At 49.4% G+C, this 21,093-nt stretch overlaps 1 protein-coding gene across 6 annotated transcripts in view; it reads left to right on the plus strand.

The window, feature by feature from the left end:
• The first annotated feature begins 4,070 nt into the window (after nt 1–4,070).
• Nucleotides 4,071–21,093, plus strand: part of FAM204A (family with sequence similarity 204 member A) — a 357,413-nt gene continuing 340,390 nt past the window's right edge. For 4 of the 6 annotated variants that reach the window (XR_014960760.1, XR_014960759.1, XR_014960755.1 and 1 more), the window contains exon 1: nt 4,071–4,313. Coding sequence is in view for 2 of the 6 variants with exons in the window: in XM_085603019.1 (XP_085459145.1) it covers nt 4,125–4,313 (189 nt within the window). In the remaining 4 variants the exon portion in view is untranslated. The remainder of the gene's footprint in view (nt 4,314–21,093) is intronic. The other 2 variants (XM_085603019.1, XM_085603026.1) reach the window with 2 other exon arrangements.

Raw genomic sequence — 21,093 nt, forward strand, 5'->3', positions numbered from 1 at the left:
TGCGTCAGTTTGAAGAGAGGCCTGCTTGCCCTGGCCTTTGAAAATAAGCACCACCTGCTACAGACGACAGCAACAATTCCAGGGGGCCCGGGCAGGTAGGAAATTGAACATGGGACATGTTGCCACAGCCTCGGACACCTGTTGGCAGACGGTCCGGTGTTCTAAGGGCACAAAAAGACGGGGAGCTCAAAACAACGGAAAACAGGAAGAAAATCAATTAGTCATGCCAGCTTTCACCAGCCTTAGTAACGCCCACTGGGCCCCAGGTTTTTTGCTGGCAATCCATAGATACAAAGGATCACTGGCCAGGCCGCTCTCTCTGTCCCATGCAGGACCCGGGCCCAGTCTTGTAGGATGTGAGAGGCCTGACACAGATTTCAGCTGCCTCACCTATCATAATTATAGTCAGCTTACACAGTGTAGGTCACAGCCCGGCAGGCTGTGGTATTTCAAATACGCACTCACTGACAACTCACAGTAGCAAAATAAAAATAATTTGTTATAGCTGAGCATCCGACGGCCCTGTGGGCCGGCGGGGCGCCCATTCGCTGCCTCAGCTTAGTTGCTTCAGTAAGGCTAGTATTTAAAAATCAAATAACAGATATGGCACAAGTTTACATGAAGACAGATTAATGCTAGCTCGCTCTCACTTACTTCTCAAAGGCAATCTGGCACCACAGCAACAGGCGGGCTGCAGGGCCAGCCTGCAACAACTTGTTGTGGATTTCCAGGCCTGCGGTGCAACCAACGCCACCCCTGCATGAATCGTGGTCATGTGCCACTGTGCAAACACTGGTGGTGACAGTACTCACTCTGGCAGGGGGGCAGGCTGCTGACTTAGACTGGCCTCAGCTCAGTCGCCAGCGCTGGTAGGCTCAGGCTGTGTGTGACATGGTCAAGGAATCCATACCACCGTGCCGGTGAGCATATGACTACGCTGAGCAGCTTCACTAGCTTCACAAAGCAGCAAGTCAGCCTTGGCCAGCGCTGGGTCCGGGAATCGATCCTCATACATAGTGCCATGGTGCGAGCAGCGAGGAGGACCTGTGCTACCATTCAGTTGCACATACTGACACAAGTGCAGCCAAAACGTCCTAAAATGCTGCGCGCTTGCACTGCCGTGGGCGCGCCAGCAGCACGCTGGACTGACCCTGTGAATCACCCCCCCCCCCATTAAACCGTCTCTAGTCTTCACAACTATATTGTTAAGTATCTAGGAAGCCAGGCTATTGGGTAGTGACTTCGCAGTAATGGCGCATGGTGCCAGCCCAGGGTGTGTCGATTCCCAATACATTGTAACAAAGTAGATAGCTGCGAGCAGATCACAAGCACGCCCCTGAAACTTAATGGGAACCAGCACGCAACGGGCGCTGCCACTCCGTCATGGTGCATTATAGCAGTGCTCCAGCTTGACAGCTGAGGAGACGCTATAAGGTGTGACTTTGCATGTCAGTGCGGTGATGCGGACCACCACACTGAAATGTGTTAGTCTAACACCTGGTGCATGGTACTTGGCAGGACTGCCATTGCCTGGTCAGGGTGGGCCTCGATCGCCTCAGATCACCCAAGTCGGCAGACAAGTGCGAGCACCTCACCTACTAATCGACAAAATGTGATTTTAGTGATGTCTGCACTTTTTATTTAACAAAAGGGGAGATCTAGCATATTGATACTATAGGCACTAGGACCCTTGTGGATTGGGACGGACTCTGAACAGGAAATACGTAATATGCGTCACATCGCCACCGACGACATCAGGACCCTGCTTGACAATGGTGAAACCGTGGCCCTCATCCTCTTGGACCTGTCAGTCACCTTTGACACGGTCTGCCACCGCACACTACGAACACGCCTCCAAGACGCCGGAATCCAAGAGAAGGTCCTGGACTGGACCACCTCCTTTCTCTCCGGCAGAACTCAGAGCATCCGCCTCCCCCCCTTCCACTCCAAAGCCACCGAGATCATCTGCGGCGTACCCCAAGGCTCATCCCTCAGCCCTACGCTGTTCAACATCTACATGATACCACTCACCCACGTCGCATGACGGCACAACCTCAACATCGTCTCCTACGCCGACGACCCAGCTGATCCTCTCCCTCACCAAAGACCCCCGCACTGCCAAAACCAACCTCCAGGAAGGAATGAAGGCCGTCGCCGACTGGATGAGAAACAGCCGGCTGAAGCTGAACTCAGACAAGACGGAGGTCCTCATCCTGGGATCCTCCCCCTCGGCCTGGGACGACTCCTGGTGGCCGACTGCACTTGGAGCACCCCCCACACCCACCGACCACGCACGCAACCAAGGGGTCATCCTCGATTCCACCCTCTCCATAACGAAGCAGGTCAACGCCATCTCCTCCTCCTGCTTCAACACCCTCCGCATGCTTCGCAGGATCTTCAAGTGGATCCCCACCAAAACTAGAAGAACGGTCACCCAGGCCCTCGTCAGCAGCAGACTGGACTACGGCAACGCACTCTACGCAGGAGCCCCGGTCAAACTCCTGATACGGCTCCAACACATCCAGAACGCCTCCGCACGCCTGATCCTCGACATCCCTCACCGCAGCCACATCACACCCCACCTGAGAGACCTGCACTGGTTCCCCATCAACAAGAGGATAACCTTCAAGCTCCTCACCCACGCACACAAGGCACTCCACGACACCGGACCAGCGTACCTCAACAGCCGACTCAGCCTCTACACCCCCACCTGCCAGCTCCGCTCCGCATACCGCGCCCTCGCCACCGTCCCCCGCATCCAAAGAGCGACCGGCGGCAGCAGATCCGTCTCCCACCTCGCCGCCAAGACATGGAACACCCTCCCCATTCGTCTGCAGCAGACCGAAGACCTTCTTACCTTCAGGAGACTCCTCAAGACCTGGCTCGTTGTACAGTAACAGCGTCTCCCCCTCCCCTAGCGCCTTGAGACCCTCAAGGGTATGTAGTGCGCTTTATAAATGCTATGATTGATGATGGATTGCGGGAGGTGTTAGCTGGTGTTAATGGGAAGTATGATGTAATTTGCAGTGTGAGTGTGTGCTGAAAAATAAAGTAATGCTTGTCCACAGCTCCCGTATGGCGCAATTAATTTGCATGCTCCAGGGTTGGGGAAGACGCTACACCCACTGGTTGCTTTAATTGCATTTATTTTTCATATAAGGTGTGTATATTTCATAAGTAGTTACCTGAAGGTGAAAAGCCTACAAAAAGTTACAGAATATTTTAATGCACTTTCTCGCGAGCAAAATTAAGCAGGGAAGAAAAGGAGCATATAAATATCAGAAATTACACCTATTTAAGCAACGAGAAACCAAGAAGTTAAGTGCTGCAAATAACCAGAAATGGAAGGGCATTAACTTAGTTCCCTTGTAAAGTCAGAGGCATAACACTACTGTTAACTGCTGCCACCAGTTAAAATATTTTAAAAACTCCTAAAACGATTTATAAGCGACAGCTGTGCCACGCATGCATGCCGTGGTGCAAAGCGGTTTCTGTGATATCGACAGATGGAGCTAAATCTGTTTAGCCTCAGGTCAAATCTGTTTAGCCTCAGGTCAAAAGGACAATTTTACAGACAACTCATGAAACTTGAAGATGACGACCAGGTGACAGACCATATGTGTTTGCTCATAAGTTTTAACTTACAAATTCACCTCTTCTCTTTGTGCAAATGTAGGAATAAGAAACGCACGCTCGATAATTAAATTATACTATGATAAAGAACAGGATGGTTGTCATCGGTGTCATAACAAACCAACCTGTACTGAAACCGGTGCGTCTGCGGTCTTTCTTCGAAGAACGGCGCGAAATTATTTCTACTTCGATACTTTTTTGTGTTGTGCATTAACAAGGAAATGTCGCCAGTCTTCTCAGTGTTCTTCACTGTATGGTAATAAGTCTATATTCTACCCTTACTCTTCTTTCATGCTTCGCTCGCTCCCTTTTTCGAGAACTTTCTGGCGGCGCATTTCTTGACAACCACAATATGGCGATTATCCTTCCAGCGTGATCACTAAATCAGTAACAATTTAAAGGAATGACGTATAGCGAATCATGCTGTTTGTTGTTCTCATGCGCCTGCGCTGTGCACACGTAACTTTGTTTTACGCGTGCGTAGTCGAAGGATGTGGAGCGGTCTACTACCCGCTGGCGTGAGAGAGAGCGATGACGACATCGATGAGGAGGAGCCAGGGGCCACTATACAGAATGAGGTCCCCCAAGCGGAGCCTATACCTTCACAATGCGCGGAGGCTGAGCATCCGCTAGGAGAGTCAAGGGCTTGCCCCGCTGGAGTGTCTGCAAACCAGTGGCATGTAAGTAACCGGCGGTAACGACAACTTGGCTCCGCCTCCACATGAAGTCACGCCCAGAGAGGAATATGCATACTTCCTGCCCTCTGAAAATCCAGCCTCCACCCATTAAACCTGTAGAGTGGTTAGCCTGGGTGTACATACATGCTAGTGGCTGCGCACAGTCAGCGGGGTACGTGCAATGTGGGTGGCTCCTTGCATCCCTTCCTTCTCACTTTGATTAAGTCTTTTGAATGTCTACTGCTTCAGGCGGTCTTGTGCAGGTTCTGCATCCATAGGTCTGATTACCAGTGGCTCATTGTTTTCGGACCCCTAGTTAAACCTCTGTTTGAGCAGGGGTCGGAGTTACGAGTTTTGTTATATTTAACTCTTCCGTTGCTAAGATCCTGAGCAAGGGTTCTTTACCTTTGGACGTTTGTGGACCACGACTTAATAATTACTTGATTCATTACCCCCCACCTCCACTGAATCATTATTGTAAGCTGACATTATTATTACTGGATCCAGGGGACACCACCAGTGCTTGAAATGGGAAAAATAGAAATGCAGGTAGCAGTGTACCTGTTTGTCTCTGAGAAGTGCCAGTACTCTCCAATTAAAAGTATTACGTCTCTCGTAAGAAGTGCAGGTACTATCCCCATTTACAATGCAACAATGCATTAGGTCTTGCATTTATGAGAGTTACCATGCCTTTTATTTATGTGCTGTTTTTTAAAACGGATAAATAAAAGGCATTGTCATTTACCATGCCCATAGCTTAAACTCTCGCTAATGCGTGACGCATTGCAATTGCGTTTGGCGCCCGTGGTATAAACAATTTTTTTTTAAAAAAGCGCTGGGAGAGAGCGAGGCAGGACAAAGCTGGTTGAGAAAATAGTGCACAGAGGCTGTATTTAAAGCCTACTGAGTAATATCATACGCAACAGGGGGTGTCCTCATGGGTGGTTACAAAATAAGACAAGGAGGGACTACTAAGCCTATTGACCAATAAAATGCCACAATTTACAATGGTCAATGACACAAGCCAATGAAAAATATGGGCGGAGCTTCAAGTCCATACCTCAATACAGCATGCTTTGCAGAGGAGCGCATGCGCTGCCCAGGCTCTGACTAAAAAGTGCTGTTACTCAGCTCTGGACAGTACCAGCACATTTAAAGCACTGACCCCCACTGAATCACTATTGTATTCCTAGGACCCCAAATGGGAATTACTGGCAGCTAGGGGACCAAACCTAAGCATTTTCGATGATTTGAACATCAAAATAATACACAAAAATACATCAAAAGAAGCATTCATCAAACAAATACACAAATTATTTTATTTACTTCACAATCAAATATATAAATACAATTAATTTTAAGGAGAAGGCTGGAGCATTTCTAAATTCATTCGAGGGCATTAATCTTCCATACTATATTTTATTTAATGCACTTGCATCATTCTGAGGAAGCTAACTTATTTTTTAACCTCCCGTTCCACATTCCTTCACATTTACAGAATGTTTTAAAATGTTCAATTTTACATTTTGTTTCTTTATTTATATAAACATTATTAATCTTTTAATATTATTTAAGATACTCAATTGTCCCCAGACCATAGGGTAAGAACCACTGCCCTAGAATGCTAAGCTGATTTTTAGCTATTTGGGGTAGTTCTCGATTAGGCCTTCATAACTGTTTTTTCCACTTAAGGTATACACTGTAAATGCGTGTCCTTTTTTTCTCCAACATACTTGGGTTTCTGGACGTACCCATGTTTTGTGGATTCCCCTGGAGGGGACTGAGAAAATAGGCAAAATATACAAAAATTTGGGGTTTAGTTAGAAAAAAGTGCTCCACAAATAAGTCTTATTTTTGTGAGAGAGAGGGATGAGAGAGATTGTGTGTGTAGTAGAGGTAGCCCATTTGTCCTACTTTTTGTGCTTTCAACCTACTTCCTGTTTGGGGAGGAAACAGGTGTGAAACCCATGGGTGATGCCACAAAACTATACATTTCTGAAAAGTAGACACAGTTCTGAATTCAGCAAAGAGTCATTTGTGGAACTTCCTCCAGGTTTTCTCAAAGAAACGTAACCGTTGAAATAAAAAACAAAGATTGAAAATGAGTAGGAAAAAACAGCCATTTGTGTTAACGTTTTCATCTGTAACTTCTTGCCACGATAGCCGAGTAACAAAAGCAATGTACCACTGCATCCCCTAAACCCATTCTGGTTGTGGAGATATATATAGCTTTGCAGATTATCTAAGAAACTAAGGTACCCAAAGCCAACAACTGCACTGCACAGTACAATGGTTTTTCAATGTGTACAGAGCAGTTTGTATGGTAAAATATAAAGAGTGAAAAATGGGGGTATGAACAAAACCTGTGTATTTCTGAAATGCACACCAGATGCTGAGTGTAGGAGCAGTCATTATTTGTACTTATCTGAATTTGTGGGTACCCATGGTAGCATGTGGTTGTAGAGGGCATTTTGCAAAATGTATTTTCTTACACACTGCTTACATTTGGTAGACACGAATGCAGAGAAATTTGGTTGGTAATAAACAGCCCCACTCCCACTCCGCAGGGTGGTGGTGGACCTTCCCAACACAATGGGGTAGCTTGGCTCGAGTGGTCAGGAAACAGGCACAGTGCTAAGCATACCATATACCCATACAATAACCATGCGTGCATCCGTTCCAAAAACGACTCTACACCGTAAAAATTATGAAAATATTCTTTCTTTATCTTTTTCTCTTAGTTGCTGATTGGGAAAATAAATAACAATCACAATATACAAATTCTTAAATAGAGCAGGTCAAATAAATATTTGCTGTTCGCTGAAATAAATAGGGGTGATCATAAATAACAGGGCATAAATACAAGTGCAATATATACAGACAATTAAATACTTTGAGGCAATAAATACTGTACCAATAAATATTGTACACCAACAAGTCCTGTGGACCTATAAATATAGTGCAGCAATAAATAGATAAAAATTCAATAAATACAGTATCCCCAATAAATAATTACAAGTATACAGCACCCCTCATATAATCAGATGACACTTCACTTCTTAAGGGCTGATATGGCCCAGGCACAGCTTGTAGGGTTGTGGAAGGCTTGAGGGGGGAGGCTACTCCCTGGCTGGGACAAGGCTGAGGCCTAAACTGAGGTAGATCAAAGGGGGGAAATACCAATGCCCTGGCTTTCCTTCTCCACACAACCTCTCTAGGTTAGTCCCAGTTCACCCCAGGCACAGTCAGATGGGTTTCAGCACCTCCCTAGCCCCTTAGAGCAGTCTCTCAGGTCTCCACAGGGCCTTAGGCGCCCTCTACTCCACTTACTGCCCTTTTTCTGATGTTCCGACGCCGCTGGAGTCGTGTCGACGCCGTGAGGCGGTTCCGGTTCGGTCTCGGCGGCCTTGGCACAATGTCAGTTCTTTGACGACGCCGGCAGGCGGTTCCGGTCCGATGTCGGCGGCCTCGGTTCGATCTCTACCTCCGATTCGACGGCGTCCGGCAGTCTCTTCACGATGTCGACTTCGGGCGGCTCCGGTCCGATGGCGCTCTCGGCTCCGATGACGTCGGCCGGCCTGGCCTCGATGTCGACTTCCGGCGACTCCGGGGTGCGATCCTCACCCCCGACCTCCGGTGCTCCTCCTCACAGGCTCCGGGCGACTCCGGAGTGCGATCCTCACTCCCGACCTCCGGTGCTCCTCTACCTCGGTCTCCGACGACTCCGGAGGGCGGACTTCACTCCTCCGATGACGCCGCTCGCTCGACCTCGGTTCACTTCCTCCTCGACCTCTGGTATTCCTCACGACCTCCGTCGGCGCCCTCTCACGACCTCAGGCGGCTCCGGGTACGACGTCTGCTACTTCAGTCAGCGCCGCTTCTCCACCTCGGGCTCCAGGTCTTCAGGCTACTCGACGCCGGACTCCAGGGAAACCAGTTCTCAGGTCAGAATCTTGCTGTTTTCTTGGTTCTAAGGCCTGTTCCTGCTGTCCAGGTCCTTAGGATAAGTTTCTTCTGTCTTCTTCCCACACAGGGCTATAGGCTGGGATCCATCAGTAGGGACAAGTATCAAGGGTGGGTTTATGGACCCCACTCCAGGCACAAGTTTCCACCCCTGCTGCTTCACTCCTTCCTCCTTCACTGTTGTGCTCCTCTCTCTTCACCAGTCAGGTGCCAACTGCCAGCTCCAACTGCCAACTGCCTCTCTTATCCTCCCAACATTCTAAACGGTTTCCAACTGTCACACAGTTCTGGAATCTCCTGGAATGTTCTGGAAGGTGCTGGTAGGTTCCAGTGGATGCTGGCGATGTCACAGGTAGCCACCATTTTGTGCTTCAGGCCCTCAGACAGAAGTTTCAGGGGTAGCTAAAATGGTTCCCTGAATCTGTAGCAACACGAAAAAGTCTGGTGGTTCCCAAAAAGGAAAAATTCAAACAGGGTTTGAGGCAAAAGTGGGACAAAATAAATAATGATGAGGAGGGACCACCCAAAGGGCTGACAGGTCTAACACGCGTCCCCCCCAGCTGAAAGTGGGGAGAGCTACCCAACCCCTTGGGAGTTCTCATCACTAAGGCGGAAGTACCTTGAGAGACCGTCTGCATTGGCGTGGTCCACTCCAGGCCGATGTTCCACCTGAAAGTCCATCCCTTGTAGGGAAATAGACCACCTCAACAACTTGGGATTCTCCCCCTTCATTTGCATCAGCCAACGAAGGGGTCTGTGGTCGGTCTGAACTAGGAAGTGCGAGCCAAACAGGTATGGCCGCAACTTCTTCAGAGCCCATACCACTGCAAAGGCTTCACGCTCTATTGCACTCCACTTCTGTTCCCTGGGAAGTAGTCTCCTGGATAGGAAGACCACGGGTTGATCCAGGCCCTCTTCGTTGAGTTGCGATAACACTGCCCCAATGCCATGTTCTGATGCATCTGTCTGGACAATGAACTTCTTGGAAAAGTCTGGGGCCCTTAAGACCGGGGCCTCGCACATGGCTTTCTTCAATTTCTCAAAGGCTTGCTGACAAGCCTCCGTCCAGACTACCCGTCGAGGTTGTTTCTTGGACGTGAGCTCCGTGAGAGGGGCTACGATGGTACCGTACCCCTTCACGAAGCGGCGGTAGTATCCCGTGAGGCCCAAAAATGCTCGGACCTCAGTCTGTGTCTTGGGGGGTTCCCAGGCCATGATGGCCTCGATCTTCGCCTGGAGGGGTTGCACCGTTCCCCTACCCACCAAGTGTCCAAGGTACACTACCGACCCCTGCCCGATCTGGCACTTGCTGGCCTTGATCGTCAATCCAGCTTGTCTCAGGGCCTGGAGAACAGCTTGCAGGTGACACAAGTGATCCTCCCAGCTGTTACTGAAGACGGCTATGTCATCCAGATAAGCAGCAGAGAAACTCTCCATTCCGGTGAGGATCTGGTTTACCAGGCGCTGAAACGTGGCAGGTGCGTTCTTGAGCCCAAAGGGCATCACACAGAACTGGTAGTGGCCATTGGGCGTGGAGAAGGCTGACCTTTCCCTTGCTCCATCAGTCAACGAGATCTGCCAGTACCCTGAAGTAAGGTCAAAGGTACTTAGATATTGGGCAGCTCCCAGCCGGTCAATCAATTCATCCGCCCTAGGGATCGGATGTGCATCAGTCTTTGTCACTGAATTCAGTCCCCGGTAGTCCACACAGAACCTCAGTTCTGGTTGGGCACCCGGTGGTGCAGCTTTCGGTACTAACACCACCGGACTAGACCAGGGGCTGCTAGAAGGTTCAATCACTCCTAGCTCCAGCATCTTAGTGACTTCACTATGAATGCTGGCCTTCACCTTGTCTGACATCCGGTAGATCTTGGACTTCACAGGTGGGCTGTCCCCTGTGTCCACGTCATGGACGCACAGGTGAGTCCTACCCGGGACAAGGGAGAACAACGAAGAGTACTGCCCCAGGACCTGGCGACAGTCCTCCTGCTGTTCAGGAGTTAGAGATGGGGAGAGAATCACTCCCTCCACCGACCCATCCTTTTCTTGAGACGCAAACAGATCAGGGAGAGGCTCGCTTTCCACGTCCTCTCCTCCGTCAGTCACCATCATCAAGATGACTTCGGGCCTCTCGTGGTGGGGTTTGAGGCGGTTGGCATGCAGCACCCGCAGGGGCTGACGAGGGGTCTTCAGGTCCACCAAGTAGGTAGCCTTTCCCTTCTTCTCCAACACCTCAAAGGGTCCTGACCAGCGATCCTGGAGGGCACTAAGCTCTCCGGGTTCGATCACCCACACCTTCTGGCCAGGCTCCAACTCCACCGGGTGAGCGTTGTGGTCATACCACGCCTTCATTACTGCTTGGCTGGCTTCCAGGTTGTCAGAAGCTTGCTTCCACAACTTAGCCATTTGGCTCCGGAAGGCCAGCATGTAGCTCACCACATCCTGGGGAAGCTTTCTGGGAGTTCTTTCCCATCCGTCTCTCACCAGGTTGAGAGGTCCACGTACAGGGTGCCCATACAGAAGCTCGAAGGGGCTGAAGCCCACTCCCTTCTGTGGCACTTCCCTGTAGGAAAAAAGTAAACAGGGTAGGAGGACGTCCCATTTCCTCCGCAGGCTTTCAGGCAGACTTCTGATCATGCCCTTCAAGGTTTTGTTAAACCTCTCCACCAGACCATTGGTCTGGGGGTGGTAAGGAGTGGTGAACCGGTATGTCACTCCACACTCCTTCCACATTGCCCGCATATACGCTGACATGAAGTTGGTCCCCCTGTCGGACACAACTTCCTTGGGAAAACCCACTCGGGTAAAGATTCCCATCAGGGCCCTAGCCACAACAGGTGCTGTTATGGTCCTCAGAGGTATTGCCTCTGGGTACCGTGTGGCATGATCCACCAGAACCAGGATAAACCTGTGACCAGCTGTAGTCGGTGGATCTAATGGACCCACAATGTCGATGCCCACCCTTTCAAAGGGGGTGCTAACGACAGGAAGTGGTTCCAGGGGAGCTTTCAGCTTCACCCCTGTTTTCCCACTGGCTTGGCAAGACACACATGTCCGGCAGTAGGTATCGGACGACACTTTCATCTGAGGCCAATAAAAGTGTGGGACAAGACGGGCGAAGGTCTTGTCTTGCCCCAGGTGTCCTGCCAAGGGGATCTCGTGAGCCAACTCTAAAAGGAAGGCTCGATAACGTTGAGGAACTACCAAGGCTCGTGACGATCCATGTAGGGGTGCCTTGGGTTCACTGTAGAGGAGGCCATCCTCCCAGTAAACACTGTAGTTCCCTTCAACGTTCCCTGCTGCCTGGGCTTCGGCCTGTCGCCTCAGCCCCTCAAGGGTAGGGCACTCCCTCTGGCCCTGGCAGAATTCCTCCCTGGACGGGCCTCCCTCCACGTGCCACTCGGCCGGGATGGGTAGGTCCTCCAGGTTGGTAACGTCCCCCTCCGCAGACTCCTGGTCCACCACCTCCGGTGGCCTATCCGTCCTACGGGGTGGAGACGCCGAGGCAGGCTCCTCCTGTCCTCGGTTCTTCCCTTGACTGGCAGCTGGCTGGGCCTTTGTTCCAGGCTCCAGCCGGAATGAACTCCCTCTTCGGGTAGTCTCGGACCTTGTGCTAACACAGGCCCAGTCAGGTGTACCCAGCATCTCGGTGTGAGTCCGGTATTCCACCTCCTTCCAAGCGTTGTGCTCCATGTCATTGCCCAGCAGACAATCGACTGGCACGGCAGGGCTTACGGCAACTCGAAGTGAACCTGCAACCCCCCCCCATTCAAAGGGAACCTCGGCCACTGGATAGTGACCGGTTCTGCCGTCAGCCATCGCGGCTGGGTGGAGTACATCGGGAATTACCTGCTCTGGAGACACCAGCTGACTACGCACCATAGTCATACTGGCTCCTGTGTCTCTCAGAGCCTCCCCTCTTTGGCCGTTGATGGTGATCCACTGCCCATACTTTGCGGTATTTGCGGGCACCTGGATCTTAGGAACCATCTCCCGTTCTCCCAGGGACACTAAAGTGACACCCGCCCACTCCCTTCCCTTGGTTAAGGGCATCTCCTCCCCGAGCACTACACTAGCTACTCCGGGGGGCTTTCCTCCAGTGGGAGGGGGTGATCGTTTCTGACACTTCGGATCTCCTTTATAGTGTCCAACGCCACCGCACTCGTAGCAATGGACAACCCTTGGCTGCTGACTCTGGCCAGGATTAGGGTTTCTGGGTGGGTTAGCCTTAGAGGTGAATCCTGTTCCCTTCCCTTGGAAGTTATTTTGGGGGCCTTTGGAGAACTCCTTTTTCTTTTCCCCTCCTTCTTTCTTCTGGGGGGCGCCCTGTCCAGCCTTTGGAGTATCCCCTCCAGTCCCCCTTGTGGACACCCGGGTACTAGCCCAAATGTCCGCCTCCTCAGCAAGCTTCCGGGGGCTGGTCAGCTTGCTATCCACCAGGTGTTGCCGCAGTTCAGGGAAACATTTCTCGAGTAGGTGTTCCTTCAGTACTAGGTCAAACAGCTCCTCGTAGTTCCTTACTTCACTGCCCTGAATCCAACCTTCCAGTGCCTTCTTTGCATAGTCCAGGAAGTCCACCCAATTCTGTGTGCCCAGCTTGTGACTACCCCTGAACTTCTGTCTGTACTTTTCAGGTGTTAGTCCAAACTTTCTGATGAGCGCCAGTTTCATGGTGGGGTAGTGGGTCTGCTCATCCTCTTCGAGGGCCAATAAAGCATCCCTACCAGCTGGAGGCATGTACTTATACAATCCCCCTCCCCAGTACTTCACTGGAACCCCATGGGCCCTCAACGAGACCTCATAGGCTGCTAGCCACTTGGCGATGTCGTCACCCGCCCCATAGCTAGCTACTATGTCCTTTGGCAGGTAAGGTTTGGATTCCCTGGTGACCTCTTGGTTTTGGCTGCCACCATTAGGAACAGGTTGTGCCCCAATTCTTAGGATCTGAAGCTCTATCTCTTTCAGTCTTATCTCATGAGCCATCCTCTCTTTCTCCGTCTCATGAGCCAACCTCTGTTCCTCCTTCTCCTTCTCCAGCTTGGCTAAATCCCATGTGAGCTGTCTTTTCTCTCTCCGATCTGCTAACTCCACGCTGGATAAGCCCCCGCTAGAGACAGTGCTGCCCTTCCTAGAAAGTGTCCTGGGCCCTGCTGACAGGTTCCCCACCTCAGGTTGGTACATCTCAGCCCCCTCGGGGTTAGGCTCTCCATCCCTGTCTTCCTCCTCAGCCTTGCTTTCTCGGCGTGCCTCCCCCCAAGCCCTTAAGCTGGTTTGGAGTGCACCCTTCTTTGCTCCTGGGGGACAGTACACCCCCTCCCGCTGGCAAAACTCCCTGAGTTGGGCCACAGTGTACGTTTCTAAATCTTCCAGTACAAACTCCATCTTGCCCACTCAGGTTAGAGGTCAGGTTTTGTGCAGTAACAATGCAGGGGGGTACCTTTAGTAATACCTCCTCCCACCACCAGAGTAAATTTGGAAAAAACAAAAACCCACAATTTGGAAGGCCGCTTTGAGAAAACTCCCGGTGTAGGCCTATGGACTACCCACAGTTATTGTTGAGTATATGTAGGCACAGCTCTATCCCACCACTGAACACCAATTTATGTTGGAAACAGCCCCACTCCCACTCCGCAGGGTGGTGGTGGACCTTCCCAACACAATGGGGTAGCTTGGCTCGAGTGGTCAGGAAACAGGCACAGTGCTAAGCATACCATATACCCATACAATAACCATGCGTGCATCCGTTCCAAAAACGACTCTACACCGTAAAAATTATGAAAATATTCTTTCTTTATCTTTTTCTCTTAGTTGCTGATTGGGAAAATAAATAACAATCACAATATACAAATTCTTAAATAGAGCAGGTCAAATAAATATTTGCTGTTCGCTGAAATAAATAGGGGTGATCATAAATAACAGGGCATAAATACAAGTGCAATATATACAGACAATTAAATACTTTGAGGCAATAAATACTGTACCAATAAATATTGTACACCAACAAGTCCTGTGGACCTATAAATATAGTGCAGCAATAAATAGATAAAAATTCAATAAATACAGTATCCCCAATAAATAATTACAAGTATACAGCACCCCTCATATAATCAGATGACACTTCACTTCTTAAGGGCTGATATGGCCCAGGCACAGCTTGTAGGGTTGTGGAAGGCTTGAGGGGGGAGGCTACTCCCTGGCTGGGACAAGGCTGAGGCCTAAACTGAGGTAGATCAAAGGGGGGAAATACCAATGCCCTGGCTTTCCTTCTCCACACAACCTCTCTAGGTTAGTCCCAGTTCACCCCAGGCACAGTCAGATGGGTTTCAGCACCTCCCTAGCCCCTTAGAGCAGTCTCTCAGGTCTCCACAGGGCCTTAGGCGCCCTCTACTCCACTTACTGCCCTTTTTCTGATGTTCCGACGCCGCTGGAGTCGTGTCGACGCCGTGAGGCGGTTCCGGTTCGGTCTCGGCGGCCTTGGCACAATGTCAGTTCTTTGACGACGCCGGCAGGCGGTTCCGGTCCGATGTCGGCGGCCTCGGTTCGATCTCTACCTCCGATTCGACGGCGTCCGGCAGTCTCTTCACGATGTCGACTTCGGGCGGCTCCGGTCCGATGGCGCTCTCGGCTCCGATGACGTCGGCCGGCCTGGCCTCGATGTCGACTTCCGGCGACTCCGGGGTGCGATCCTCACCCCCGACCTCCGGTGCTCCTCCTCACAGGCTCCGGGCGACTCCGGAGTGCGATCCTCACTCCCGACCTCCGGTGCTCCTCTACCTCGGTCTCCGACGACTCCGGAGGGCGGACTTCACTCCTCCGATGACGCCGCTCGCTCGACCTCGGTTCACTTCCTCCTCGACCTCTGGTATTCCTCACGACCTCCGTCGGCGCCCTCTCACGACCTCAGGCGGCTCCGGGTACGACGTCTGCTACTTCAGTCAGCGCCGCTTCTCCACCTCGGGCTCCAGGTCTTCAGGCTACTCGACGCCGGACTCCAGGGAAACCAGTTCTCAGGTCAGAATCTTGCTGTTTTCTTGGTTCTAAGGCCTGTTCCTGCTGTCCAGGTCCTTAGGATAAGTTTCTTCTGTCTTCTTCCCACACAGGGCTATAGGCTGGGATCCATCAGTAGGGACAAGTATCAAGGGTGGGTTTATGGACCCCACTCCAGGCACAAGTTTCCACCCCTGCTGCTTCACTCCTTCCTCCTTCACTGTTGTGCTCCTCTCTCTTCACCAGTCAGGTGCCAACTGCCAGCTCCAACTGCCAACTGCCTCTCTTATCCTCCCAACATTCTAAACGGTTTCCAACTGTCACACAGTTCTGGAATCTCCTGGAATGTTCTGGAAGGTGCTGGTAGGTTCCAGTGGATGCTGGTGATGTCACAGGTAGCCACCATTTTGTGCTTCAGGCCCTCAGACAGAAGTTTCAGGGGTAGCTAAAATGGTTCCCTGAATCTGTAGCAACACGAAAAAGTCTGGTGGTTCCCAAAAAGGAAAAATTCAAACAGGGTTTGAGGCAAAAGTGGGACAAAATAAATAATGATGAGGAGGGACCACCCAAAGGGCTGACAGGTCTAACACAAATGTTCTACTATTTTGTTCCAAGATGTTTCCTAATAAAAATAATACCCCACTTATGTAACTGAGACTACTGCCTGTGACACAATACACCCCAAAACACAACATGGAAACATCCTATTTCACCAGGCAGAATCCCTGCTTTTCTTTACAACATAGGTAGCTGCAGATTTTAGGCCCTAGCTCAGCTGCCACCCAGGAAACCCTTCCATATTCATGACTCTTTTTGAAAACTAGGCACCTGAGGGAGTCCAGGGTGGCATGATATGCGTGGCTCTCACCATGTGTTTTTTATTCCGAAGCCCTTGCAAATCTGAAACTTTGGCTAAAACACAGTTTCCTCACATTTCTGTGAGCAAACCTCAGGAATCTTCAGGGAGTCACAAATTTACTACCACCCATCAGTCCCCCAAGTCTCCCCATAAAAATGGTACCTCACTTGTGTGGGCAGGCCTAGTACCTGCTACAGAAAAAGGCCCTAAACTCAACATGGGCACATCACATTTTGCCACTGAAAAATGCCCTTTTTTGTTTTTTGTAATGTGATTACCTGTGTGATTTGGACCCTAGCTCAGACGGCACCTAGGGAAATCTAGTAAATGTGCACATTTTTGAAAACTTGACTCTGGGTGGGGTGGTGGGGAATCTAGGGTGGCATGTCTCTCATCAGGTTTTCCCGCACCCCTGTGCTATGATGTGCTGGAGTTGTCCATAGCACCTGAGCTCTACTGCGATGAATGGCTCCAGTACGTCCTTAGCATGCAAGGGTTTAATGCATCAGATAATTGTTGGATGCATTAAATACCTCAACCTTTGTTAAATTTGGGAAAAGCAAATTGTACTATATCATGCAGATTTTGTTGTGCTAAACACCAAAGTCTGCATGTTACTCCCCACTTGTTATAGGTGCAATTTATAGCTCCCTATAAATAACATGCCCACCCGTTGAATAATGTAACCTGTGGTATCTTTACTTATCAGGTACGATAAATAGCACCTACACTCGCAATCATGGGCTAAGTCTCTTCATGTCTGGCTGTGAGTTGGGTTGGGTCTCAAGTAGGCCTAGCAAAATGTAAATTACTCTGCATAATTTGTGCAATCGTGGGAATTTCGTGTTCCGCTTGTTTTGCAAAATTCTTGGAATTATGACAATTTGCATATTTACGATCGATTTGCGGTAAAAATTTACAGCACACGTGCAAATAACAGAACGCAAGCGGGTGTTCTTCACAGTGTTTTTCTTTAAACGTGTCCTTGCACCAAAAATTGACAAAAGGATTCATTTTGAGCTAAAATATAGCATGAAATTATGGATTTGCATTTTGCATAATAATGCATTGTTTTGCTTAATTTTGGCAAAAGTTTGTGTAATTATGCAAATTTCACCCACCCCTAGACTCAAGTCAAACCTTTGGCTCAAGGGTACTGTCAGTGATTCTTGGGTCATTTTTTTCCATCTCGACTAGTTGTCTTGGGGGAGGTATTCATTTTGAACCACAAGGTGTTCTGGGTAACTCTTTCATTTTGCCAGTATGCTGATATAATCGTGGATATGATTTCCTCAGCAATCCAGGAACCCCTTTCAAACGGTGTTTGGAATTCCAGCTAGGGTGTGAGTCTTGTAGGAGTACTTTATCTCTGGGTCCTGTGGTGGGGTCTTTGGCCCTGCTGGTCTGGCTGGCTTTCTCATTCATCTGTTATCCTGGGTTGTTGGGGTGTGCTGATGTCCAGAATGGCATTGCGCCACTTGTACCCTGCTGGGATTCTGTTGCCCGTGGGTCCCCTAAACATAAGTGCTCTGGGGGAGCACTTAGTGGTGCGTGTTGCGGTATATTTCCCGTGTTAGAGCCCCCCAGGTATGCGTTAAATTCAGCCCTTGGAATGGGGGCTCGTTATCTGTTCTGATTTCCGAGGATAGTCTGAAGATCCTATGTTTTTTCCAATTTAGGAAACATCTTGTGGAATGTCATTCACTCTCAGCTTCACCACGGGGTAACTTTGAGTGTCCATCCAGTAGTACCAGTGTCAGTTGATCATCTGGAAAGCTGCCAGAATCCATACTGACCTTTGTCCACAGTGTCCTGCACAGTTCTTCATTCAAGATGGGGGGGCTGGGCATTCTTCCCCACTGTTTAGCTGCCAGACTTGGCATGCTTTTAAAGCCTCCTCGACTGCCATTCCTTCCCTGAACACCACAAATCATACCTGAAACATGACTTTGTTTTGGCAATCCATTGATGTCCTTGATGCATCAACCATATGACTCTTTTTTGGAGCAGTTGGGGGCACCAAGATACGTCATTCCTGCAGGAAGAGCCCTACGTCAGTGGTGCTCATTTCCTACCTTGCTCTCCATCACTACGTGAGCATCAGCTTGTTGTTCTGGTTCTTCTGGTGGGAATCTCGCAGGTAATCCTTCCACTTATCCTGCCGCATTACACTCACTGCTTTCTGTAGGCATTCGTCTTCCTAAGACATCAGTGCTATATCTTCTAGTTCAGTTGCTTTGGGGCAGGCCGTGTGTGTTATTAGACTAATGTAGTCTTGGGTGTAATCTCTTGGTTGTGTTGTCCTGGGTGCATGGTGATGAAGCGATATGTAGTCTGTGGGGAGTTGCTGACTCCCCAGTCTCTAGAGTACAGTGAAGTTGTATTGCTGAAGCTGGATCACTCATTGTTCCGTTCTGGGGTGGGGAGGTGTCAGGTGGGGGGGTGGAGGGGTGGTTTGAGATGTGCCAGCGAAAAGGTGAACAAGTGGCTTATGGTCAGTTATGACCCAGAACTCTTGCCCATAGGTGCATAAGTGGAAATTATAGCATTCACACGTTATGGCCAATGATTCTCACTCAATGTGGGCATACCTGGTCTTGGTGTCTGTCAGAGCCCTGCTTGTAAATGCGATTGGCGTCAGACCCCTCTCTGTACGGGGACAGTGGCTATGACAGTGGGGTTCGCAGCCACAATAAGCTCTGTTTCCTTCTTGGGTTTGAAATAAGCTGTTGTGGCGTAGTGGAGGAGTGCTCTCCTAATACTGTTGAACGCTTTATCTGCATCGGTGCTCCATTTCCAACAGGCATTGACTTTTATCAGAGCTCTTAGGGACTCTAAAACGATGGGGAGGTGAGGCAAGAACCTGCCGCAGTAGTTGGTGATACGTAGGATGCTCCTTCTGTTGTGCTCTGTGTGGCAGGAGCATTCAGTTTTACTTATGACTTGTGGGAGTTGAGCTGCCCATGCCTTAATCTTAAATTAAATTCACAAGCAGAATCGTTCTTCAAGGGCAAAGTTTATTCATCTCAATTATGTTAGTTTATTCATCTCAATGATGTTAGAGCTCCAGCAAGATGTCTGACTTAAAAAAATAAATAAATGTCTAAGCACAAGCAGTTTAAATCCACGTCCAGCAATGGAAATTTACTCATCTGTTCAGTTCTCTGGCATGGCAAAGAGATGGGAATTCATTATATGTGTAATATCTTCTTCCTAATACATTGATAATATTTTGTTAAACAGTCCGCTCTTCCCACAACAGATGGAACCTCAAAAGTTACCTGCAAATTTCAGAACGAAAACATATCTTACTTCCTTGTCTACTCATGCCAGCTGAAACTAAGTTCTGCAAAATACCCTTAATATTCAGTCGCTGAAGCTTGAGCATGTATTAGCCTAATAGCAGTATGTTCACATTACTCAAACGGTTTAGATTGAGCTCTTTTGGCCCAGGCGTCCACACATCTTTAGTCCTTCTTTTGAGAAGGCCTATCCAGAGAATTCTACTTGGTTTTCAAAGAAGGAGCGCTTGTCTTAGTGTAGCGTTAGGCCAAGTTTCATCAGTCTTTCAAGTGTCGCCTTTAGAAGTTGGTGGTGTTCTTCCAGTGTCATAAAGTAAATAAGAATATTGTTGCTGATGTTGAGGATGTCAACTAGCCCTGTCAGTTTCTTGCAAATTCTTTTCTGGAACACTTCGATTGCAGAAGAGATTACAAAGTTAAGACTCTTTTACCTCCTTGGATCCAGGTGGCTTGAAATGGTGGTTATATACCTGCTGACTGTGTCTAATAGTAGCTGGTGGTACCCAGCATTGAGGCTCAGCTTTGAAAACGATTGCACTCTATTGAGATCCTCAATGATATCATCCATGGTGGGAGTAAGAAGTTGAGTTTTTAGTTAAGAGGGCAGACTACCTACATTAAGCAACAAACACAATCCTTGTCGGGTGAACTACTAAAGTCACTGAATTAACCTGCGCTCATCCCCTGGTAGATGTGGCACAGAGCAGACAGGCTTAACTTCTAGACAATGTGTAAAGTATTTATGCAGAAAAAGCAATAAAATCAAAACGCACTACAAGAGAAATTCCCAACCAATTTACAAAAATAGAGTACATTTTCATAAATAAAATGACTCTAAAACAGCAAAAAATCCTATAAGGTGATCTAAGATATGAATTTTTAAAGTTTTAAATAAAAATAGTGTTAAAAAAAGTTGAGCGTTAACCATAGTCAACTGTATGCAGTAAACTGCGACTTAGGCGAGATTGGAGGCCGACTGTGATGGAACAAGCGTCCAATACAGTGCCCAATTTCGACCCGGTCGGAAGCTTTACCATGAGACTTAGGGCCAGATTACGAGTTTGGCGGTGCGGGTTTGGGGCGGCACGCCACAACCCCACTCCTGCACTGCCATACTCGACTACCGGCCGCCTGCCAGTTTAGGAGTTTTCTTCTTCTGTTCCCACGGTGGAGCCTTTCAAAAAGGTTTTCGATGGGAGCACAAAACCCGTTCTTGCATGGCATGGACTGTGAAGTCCATGCTGTGCAGGAAAGGGGGTGCATGCACACCGAGGGGCACACCATGTGCCCCCTTGCATGCATCCCATAGGCCATGAGGTCACCATCACCCTAACAAATGCAGTCTCACCGCTGTGGTTAGGGTTGCAGTGAAGAAACTATTAATATGCTTGGTGGTGCCGCAGCGGCACCGCTAAGATATTGCTGCCTCAAAACTGCCACGCCAGCACCAGGAATCGCGGATCCCTGGTGGCGGTTCTCACTGTCCGACCGCCATACTCGTAATACAGCAGTTGGACCACTGGTGCGGCGTTCCCCGAACGCCACTGCACCTCAACCACGAGTTCGGTGGTCCGATGGACCGCCAAACTCATTATCAGGCCCTTAGTCTCAAAAATGGAAACCCAAAATCTTCAGCAGATCAAGGTAGCAGGCTGTAGCTGAGGAGGGCTCC

The sequence above is a fragment of the Triturus cristatus genome, chromosome 1_2 (genome assembly GCF_964204655.1).
Source record: "Triturus cristatus chromosome 1_2, aTriCri1.1, whole genome shotgun sequence".
NCBI classification, from domain to species: domain Eukaryota; kingdom Metazoa; phylum Chordata; class Amphibia; order Caudata; family Salamandridae; genus Triturus; species Triturus cristatus.